The sequence below is a fragment of the Echinops telfairi genome, unplaced genomic scaffold, assembly GCF_000313985.2.
Source record: "Echinops telfairi isolate 266 unplaced genomic scaffold, ASM31398v2 ScPeMD7_7470;HRSCAF=8508, whole genome shotgun sequence".
Classification (NCBI taxonomy): Eukaryota; Metazoa; Chordata; class Mammalia; order Afrosoricida; family Tenrecidae; genus Echinops; species Echinops telfairi.
In genome coordinates, this window is record NW_022111374.1 from 329,150 (window position 1) to 338,444 (window position 9,295).

The 9,295-nt window shown below is 49.6% G+C and overlaps 1 protein-coding gene across 1 annotated transcript in view; it reads left to right on the forward strand.

Moving 5' to 3' along the window:
- Positions 1-9,289, forward strand: part of LOC101661912 (zinc finger protein 699-like) — a 15,646-nt gene extending 6,357 nt beyond the window's left edge. The window contains exons 2-4 of the mRNA XM_045285430.1: positions 3,337-3,463; positions 4,984-5,113; positions 6,247-9,289. Of these exons, the coding sequence (XP_045141365.1) occupies positions 3,337-3,463; positions 4,984-5,113; positions 6,247-7,273 (1,284 nt within the window). The 3' untranslated portion in view covers positions 7,274-9,289. The remainder of the gene's footprint in view (positions 1-3,336; positions 3,464-4,983; positions 5,114-6,246) is intronic.
- Positions 9,290-9,295: the final 6 nt, after the last annotated feature.

The window sequence follows — 9,295 nt, forward strand, 5'->3', positions numbered from 1 at the left end:
TCCTCCTCCTCCCTCTCTCCTCCTCCTCCTCCCTCTCTCCTCCTCCCTGTCTCCTCTCTCTTTCTCCTCCCTTTCTCCTCTCCTCCCTCTGTCTCCTCTTCTCTCCCCCCCCCTTCATTTTATACATGGCTGGATGCCAGTCCAGGGAGTCTTGTTGGCAGTTACTCACAGGTGAATCCTGCCAGTATCTTCTCCCACCTTCACAACAGACTCATGCAGGGAAAGGTCCTTTCGTGGGAGATAGAGACTTCGGCTAGAGGAGACACAGTAAATGATTCACAGCCCCTGCACAACCTACGATCCCCTGCATTTGCATTTATGCTGTTGTCTTAGAGCTTTATAGTTTTGCATGGGCATGGACGGTTTTTGATTCATTTTGAGTTCCTATCAGTGATAAGAGACCTCTGTCTATCTCCCTTGGAGGTGTCAGATTTTCAGAATAGCGTTGTGAGTCAGCTGCCCTGTGGACATTGACTTGCCTTTGGTCCTTAGTCACCGATTCTGTCTGTCTGACAGGTAGGCTTTCCTTCTGTTTGCTTGAATGTCTGATTTTGGCCGGTGCCTCACTGTCTTGGTTCCGGTATCTTCAGAAGGAGCCTTAACGTCCCCAGACGGTCAGTCGAATAAGATGACTGTCCCTCAGCATGGTGGCTCGTCTGACCCTTGGCTCTGCTGAGTCCCTGCTGTCATTTGGGTTCATTTGTCTCTCCCGCCTGTTCCTAACTGAGAAATGTCGACGTTCGTCCCCAACCACGGTCGATTTCCTGATGTTACTCTTTGTGTTTCCACAGGTGTTTGACTCACGTGTTTGGCGTCTGTAGTTAGGCACACACATGTGGCGATCAATGTATCATCTTAGCAACATGATCCTTTTTAAGTCATTTTACTGGAGGCTCTTACAGCTCTTACCAGAATGTATACATACATCTGTTGTGTCAAGCACGCTTGTACATGTGTTGACATCATCCTTTTTCAAAACATTTTCTTTCTACTTGAGCCTTTTGTATCCACTCGGTTCCCCCTCCCACTCCCTCCCTCATGATCCCTTGATAATGTATACATTGCTGTTTTCTCATGTCGTAAACAGACTGCTGTCTCCCTTCACCCAGTTTGCTGCTGTCTGCCCCCCTAGGAGGGGGTTATATGTCGAAGCAACATGATGCTTTTATCTTGTGATATTTCTCTCTGTTCTGTGATAAGATCACTGGTTCTGGAACTTGCATTGTCTGAAAATACCGTTTTATATGCACTCATCCTTGAATTTCTTCCCCCCACCCAGGGCTTCTTCCACGCATAGTCATTTGCATTTTGTGAGGCTTCTCCCATAGGACTCGGCCCTCAGGACACACTCGGGCCTCTGGCTCCTAGGAGCTGCCGAGAGAAAGTGACTTTTCTGGGTGTCCCGGGTGACGCAGGTCCATCAGGCCTTTAGCCCAGCTCACAGCTCACAGCTGCTGTCTCAGCCTCCACAGGGGCGTGAGCGTGGGGATCGTGGAGTCTCTGGTACTCTCAGTCTGCATCTTGTGTTTACCCTCCTGAGGGGCTGTCTCTCTGCTGGGGTCACAGCCCGTCAGCGTCCACAGGGGCTGGTCATAGGGTGGGATGGATGTGCTCACTCCAGTCGTTTCTGTGAGCTGTTGGATCAGCTCTGCTTCGCAGTGCCCTGACGGCACAGGACGGAGCTGCCCGCCCGGCTCCCAGGGCTGCTGTGTGTGGACACCGACCGCTCTGGCTTTCTCCTGAGGGAGGGGCTCACGGGGTTCATTTGTTTTCCTTTCCATCGTTGTCTTTTCCTCCCGGTTCTGGCTTCAACAGGCCTCATGTCGGATTCCGTGTGCCCCCCTTGGAGCAGCATCACACCTCCTTTCCCCGTTAGTCGTCGCTGTAACATTTGTCAGGTGCCTTTCTCATTAGCCTTGTCTACTTCCCAGGGACGGGTTAAATCAGGTCTGAGACGGGCCAGTGTTCTGTGGCACCCTGTGCCCGTGTGCGAGCCCCATGGATGTGGTGTCCAGTGTGGACCAGAGGGCAGCCGGGAAGAGGACAGTGATGATGCCCCGGTCATCTGGGGGGCCTGTGTCTGTGGGTTTCTCCAGCTCACCCCTCACTCACTGGTGAGAGCTGAACCCTAGATCGGGCTGAAAGTGGGTGGGTGTCCCACCACTCCAGGCCGGCTCGCATCACAGTAAAGCCATGGCAGTCGAGTGGAGAGGGATGCTTGGTGACCTTGTAAAGCAGAGAACTCCCCAAGGTGTCTAACAGTGTACACCTTTATGGGAGCAGGCAGCTTCTTTTGTCTGCAGAGCAGCTGGTGGGTTTGAACAGCTGACCTTGCGGTTAGCAGCCCTTTGCTTTACCCTCTGTGTTAGTCCGGGTGGACGAGAGAAACAAATCCAGGGAGACACTTATCTGTTTATAAGAAAGAACTTTATGTACAAGAGCGATTGAATATTGAAGAAACATCCCAGCCCAGTCCAGATCAAGTCCTTAAGTCCAGTATTAGCCCATATGTCCAATACCAGTTTATAAAGTCCTATCCAGACTCACACAACACAGGCAATGACGCTGAATGCAGGAAGATCTCAGGCCAGTGGGTGGGAAGTCTGGCGGATCCAGTGGTGGTGGAAGCATCTCAGTGCTGGCAGGGGTCTCCACGTGGTTCCTTCAGCTCCCAGGGCAGGGGCTCTGTCACCATAGCGCCATGTGTCTTCCAGTAGAGCATCTTGCAGGGAGTGAGCAGGAGGGAGAACAGGATTTCCCAGAATCCTCAGGAGAAGGCCGTGCCCACACAGAAGCCTCATTGGCTATATCCTGGCTAGACTCCACCCCTACACTCTTAATCCTCAAATGGACACCAGAGGATGTAACTACCACACCCACTGTGCCACCGGAGCGCCTCGCTGGTCAGTTCGACTCTGGTGAAATAGGGTCCCTCGAGGGCAGGTCTTTTGAGAGAGCAGAACTTTCTTGGGAGTTTCCAGAACGGCCACTTCTCCCTTCCCAGTGGGAGAGAAGCGCAAGGAGATGGTTCCCAAATGCTTACTCTGAGTCTTCCTGCTCGTAAACCTCACAGCCCTCTTTGGTTGTGGTTCTCAGGACTGGTGATTTCAGGGGGTTGGGGCTCTGGGACAGGCTTCCATCAGTGGGGAAGTGGACGTGGTTGGTGCTAGGATGATGCAGGTGGTGTCCCCTGCAGTAGACCCGGGCAGAAGGCAGACCCTTGTGCGCGGTCCCTGCTGACTCTCCGCTCCCTCCGATTCTTTGCCTGTGACCCTCCTGCTTGTCGACGAGGACGATAAGGGACCTTGCTGATCTGGAATGTGTGTGATGCCTTAGGACTCACTGTTTGCCGAGGATGTGGCCGTGGTCTTCAGCCAGGAGGAGTGGGCTCTGCTGGACCTTGCCCAGAAGAAGCTCTACAGGGAAGTGATGATGGAGACTTTGAGGAACCTGGCCTCCGTGGGTAAGAAGGCGCATGTCTTAAAAAGCATCACTCTAGAGGGAAGGAGAGCATTTTCCTCATCAACATTCCCCGTCCCCCCAAAAAGTGTGTGGCTGGTGGAATGAGAACACATTTTCATTTTTTTCAATCGTTTTATTAGGAGAACACATTTTTAATAAGAAAGACGTGGAGCTCAAATTCCCAGGTTTTTCCTTGAAAATGCAGCTCTGTGTTCAAGGGAGTTTTTCTACCTGTTTTGATAAAACACTCTGAGGCTTTTAACACGTTGTAAGTGTAAGCATTGGCTTCCGGGTCAGTGAGACAGTCAGAAATAGGTGTTTGGGCACCTGGGAGAAAGTTTCCCTGTGGTGAGTTTGACATGTTATTTTGTTGCAGATAAACTCCCGTTTGCTCATCCTCAGGACCCAGAGAGCCAAGTGTAGGTTCAATGTCAACTAGTTCCCTGTTCTTTACTGATTTCCCCGCCTGATGCACGTTTCTCCACGAGCGCCGGCCCAGTCGTCCCCGTTTGTTTTCTCAGAGAAGCGCGAGGGAGATCTTTGGGTCTTGGAGAAAGACCCTGGTGAGCTTTGCGTCAGGAAGCACCAGGACGCAGTCTGTCTTTCAGGACGTTCTTGAAGGGGGAGACTTGCAGTGGTTTGCTTTAGCCGTGTCCAGAAGATCTATTTGGTGTGGAAGGTGCCACCTCACAGATAAACCTGGTCGTGCTTTTGTCAAGAGGATTTTAAGAATCCTCTTGCAGCTGGTTGCAGGGAGACCCTCTTCCTCTTTCTGTTTTTATCTCCAGCCTTAAGGATCCGGGGATAGCACTCACTAGGAAGTTGGGTTGCGCATGTATTGTGTACAGTACCTTTCCGCTTAGCTCTCCTCCCTGTCCCTTTAAGAAGCCCCGGAGGCTCTGTTGGGTAAGCCTGGGACTGCTGAATGTAAGGTCAGCAGTTCAAACCCACCAGCTGCTCGGCAGAACAGAGGTGAGGCAGTCTCCATCTGCCCATACTTAGTGCTCACCAGAGTGGCCTGCGCTGCCCCTGGGGGAAACTGGAACAATCCAGGGTGCTGCAGAGGCAGATACCTCCATTTATCCCTGCATTACGGGCTGCGGTACAACGTTTTCTATTGCCACAGTGGCATTGAGTAATGCCTTTTGTTTCTTCTGGAAGGAGGGCAGGAGGCCAGGTAGTTTGGGATCCTATGATTTATAACCTTGAAACTCCGAAGGGGGAGTTGTCCTCTGTCCTCTCAGGTCACTGTGAGCTGGTTTAGACTCGATGGCAGTGGGGATGGCCCCTGTCGATGGAACCGGCCCTTTCATTCATTTGTCATGGAAGGATTTTCCTGGGACTTTTCTTTTTCTCCATTAGCCAAGTGCTGGTACAGTGTGCCGCCGTGGCGAGTACTGTGTGCCGTGGCGAATACTGTGTGCCGTGGCGAAGGGTTTAGTGTCCGCCACAGCCCTCGTCCTTCACAGCCCCTTTCCTTTCTGTTTCATGTCGCGAACCTCACCCTGAACGCCTGGGCAGTCTCTCAGAACGTCAGTGACGAGAGGACGGGGCAGCTCACCCGGAACAACACCTGGTTCTCCATGTTGGTGGGAAGCTCGGACTCAAACGACAGCCCAGATGACAGCCCAAACCAAGGACGATATTTCGGGTGAGTGACCGTCAAAGGAGGACCCAAGATTGAGTGAATGAATGAATGAAAAGGTGAAATAATTAAAAAAAAAGATTCCAGAGAAAGGCCTGGGCTGTCATGATGCACACTTAGGAGGGAGCTTGAGGAAGCTTGTGGGGAAGTTCTTACATCATCTCTTCATTCAATTTTTCCATGAACTTTTGGACCCCACAGTCATAGTTACTGGGACTTTGAGCAGGTTCAGCGCGGGTCAGTGACGGTTCAGATGAGTGTAGCCCAGTCAGTGAGGTGGAGCCGGGTCTTGTGACCTGTCGCATGTTGCTCAGACGAACAAACACACCCAGCGATGTCCCGCTCAGCAATGGATCCAGACTGGGCCCCTTGGAATGTGTGTCGCGCTTCACAGTCCTCCCGGTAATCTAATCCTCCATGTTCAGTTCCTGAAACTTCAAAGACCTCGGCAGGGGACGGGCTTACTGGCAAGACTGTGATGATGGACACCTGGGAAACTATGGGGCACAGCTGTTTGTTCCCCAATCAGGTCAAAATCCAGCAGCAGATTGGGATCTGATTCAAACTGTATGTTTCAAACTATAAGTTAAGTTGTCAACTGCCAGACCATGAACCACGTGTTCAAAGCCCTGATAGATGCTGCTGTGTGTGTGCACACATACAGGTTTACTTGTACATTTGTATTATTATAACCACAGTTGTAAGATTAGGTGTTCGGCAAATTGTCCCAATACAAAGGAGCTGCAGAAAGTTCAAAGGAACAATGGATTGTAAGATGGTAGAGTTTCCCGTGAATGGTTTTAAGTCCATTCTTAATGATACTTTATATATTTATGATATAACACTGTAAGAATTGTAAGCCAGATAAATAGTATTTGATGCATAGTTTAGTTGTACACAGTTACCCCAAAACCTTGTGTTTTAGGAAACCGGTGCTAGTGCAGTGGTGGTATATTGTGAGACGCTGTCCCCTGTGAACAGGATGCAAACCAGGGACAGGGCAGTGGTGGTATATTGTGATTTGCTGTCGCTGTGAACAGGATGAAAAAGAGGCAAACCACCATGCACAGTCACTGTGTTTGGTGCTGGTGAACTGGGAACGAATGGATTTCCAACCGCCTGCCGCTTATTTTTAACAGAAATCACACAGTAGAGAACCTCCTGGAGCATCGTGATGGCAATCAGTATTGGAAAACCCCGAGCTGGATTCCACATCTCAGTGAAACACGAGATCCTGCAGATCTTGACGGCCGTGAGTCTGGGAAAGACTTCAGGGACCCCTCGTCCCGCAGTCGTCTCATGAGACCCCACAGTGGACGGCACACCTGCCCAGACCAGGAAGGTGGAGAAGGAGGCCGTTGTCAGCCTCACCCAGCCACTCCTGGGAGAACTGTTAAAAGGAAGAAGTCGCATAAGTGTAAGGTATGGGGGGAGGATTTCCTTTGCATCTCGGCCCTTAGGAACCCTGTGACGGCACTCACTGAGGAGAAGTGCTTCATCTGTAACAAGTGCGGACAGGATTTCTGTACTTTCTCCTCCTTCTGGACCCACTTAAGTGACCATCAGTGTGATTGTAAAAAATGCTCTAAAGCCCGTAGCCCTTTGTCCATTTTGCGTAAAAAGGTGCATAAGAGAAATGAGCCTTATGAGTGTAGAGAGTGTGGAAAAACCTTTAATTATTTCTCAGCCCTCAGTTCGCATCACAGGATCCACACGTTAGAGAAACCTTACGAATGTAAAGTCTGCGGGAAAGCCTTCAGCTTCTCCTCCTCTTTCACCACACACATACGCACCCACAGCGGAGAGAGGCCGTACGAGTGTCAGGAATGCGGGAAAACCTTCATCCAGGCAGCGCACCTCACGACACACAAGCGCACCCACAGCGGGGAGAGGCCGTATGGGTGTGAGGACTGTGGAAAGGCCTTCAGACAGCCCTCAAACCTCAACACCCACCGGCGGACACACAGCGGAGAGAGGCCGTACGAGTGTCAGGACTGCGGGAAAGTGTTCAGCTGCTCCTCGTCCCTCACGAGACATAAGCGGACCCACAGAAGAGGGAGGCCGTACGTGTGTAAGCAGTGTGGGAAAGCCTTTGCTCAGCTTGCCCACCTCACCTCCCATATACAGTCCCATCAGGAAGAGACGCTCTCCGAGCGTAAAGACTGAGGACGCCCTTGACGGGTCCCTTACTCCGGGCTTACCACACACAATACTCAAAAGGCCTCCGGGGTGTCAACAATGTGGGAAATTGTTCAGTTATTCACCAGCCCTCATCACACATGAAATAACTCAAAACAGACACAAACCTTATGAATCTAACGAATGCAGGAAAATCTTTAGTCATGCCTCAGCCCTCACTAAACATATAGTAACTCACCGGGCAGAGGCCTTATGAAAACCTTTATGCCATGTTCCTTCAACCTTCCCAGACACACAGAGTCCCACAGTGGAGAAAGGCCTGGTGATTGTACAGAATGTGGGTGAGCCTTCAGTCGTGCCTCATCTCTAATTTAGCCCCAAAGAATTCACAGCTGAGTACGCCCTTGTCAATGTAAGCAGCGTGGGACACCCTTTGGTTAATCCTCACCCCTGACTGTGCACACAGCTCAAGTGCAGATAAACCATGTCAGTAAGGAACCTGGAAGAGCCTTCTGTTGTTTCTCAGGCCTCACTGGGCATAAGAACTAAGAGGCCTTCTACTTGTAAGGGTTGTGGGAAAGGCTCTAGTCATCCTTCAATCCTTACTGCACAAAGGACTTAAACAGTGTTAGGAGGCCTTAGAAATGTAGGAAAGGGTTTTGTCGGGTGCACTCCCTCACTGCATATGCAGACTCACAGTGGAGAGGCCTTGTGGATGCAAGGCATGTAGCAAGGCTGAGGCTGCACATCTCATTTCACCTGTAAGAACATGTGGTTGAGACGCACCAGGTCAAAAGTGGGATATGTCATCCTTGCGGCTAGAGTTTCAAACAGCACATTTTCAAAGGCCTTCTGTACGGGAGAGAAACAAGCAAACAAAACACAGTAAGAAAACATCATTCACTAAGAGAAGGGGTCATAGAGGTGCTCTGTGACCTTTGGGGGAAGGCAGTTTCATTATAACTCTGAGACTGCCTTCCGAAGTGTGAGTTACAAGTGCAAGAAACATTGTAGCTTTCTTAAAGGCTTTGGCTACTGAAATACAGCTGCCAAGGAATACACTTAAAAATATTTGTGTGTGGGTGTGTGCGCGCACGTGTGTTTAAATGTTTGCGTTAATGCTGTGTGCCTATAATTAAGTACACCCCCAGTATTTGGTGAAATAGTGTTTTGTTGGTTTTGTATTTAACACACTTCCTTCTTATTGTAAACGTATTTTTTTGTAATTAGTAAGTTGCTCGAAGAGCAGTACATGAGCCTGTAAATATTTTGCTTTCCGTTGTACTCTGACCTAGTAGCTTTAGTATCTATTGATAAGTGTTAGCTCTGATGACAATACTGTGCTACGTACCAAGTGATAGTTCCTGTACCTGTCATTTCTTCTTTGTGTATTAGTTGTGTTGATGCTAGAAGTAACTTTCCTTTCTTTACCCTTTATTTATTAAATGTTTATACCACTACAGACAGTCCCCAGAATAAGAACAAGTTCTGTTCCTAAGTTTTTCTATTAAGTCTAACGTGTCTGTACGTCATTGTTGTGGGTTGAATTGTGCCCCACAAAACTTTGTGTCGACTTGGCTGTGATGCGATACATCGTGTGATGTGGTGGTTCTCTGTTTTGTAAATCTGATGTAATTATCCTCCATTTAGTGATGTATTGTAAATCTTAGAGTATACCTGTCTTAATAGTAGTGAGTTGTTCGTTTTGCTAATTACGGAGGATTAAGGTGTGTTATATATTGTCTCCCCGCTTTCCTAGGGGTATGACTCAAATCATGCCCTTGCCTGAGTCACCCTTTATCTTACAAGAATTATTAGGAGAGAGAAGCAGGCAGAGATGGGAACCTCATCCCTGCAAAGAAAGAAGAGCCCGAGTGGAGCCCGAGCATTGGACTCAGGGTAACCGAGCTGAGAACCTCCTAGACCCAGGAGGAGTGCGTTGTAACACTACCTTGAGTATTCTTGACCTTGGATTTTAACTAGTTTTGCCAAGACATGTTGAGATCTCCAAGAGATGCTAGTCCCTGCACATGGTGGACACAGACCATT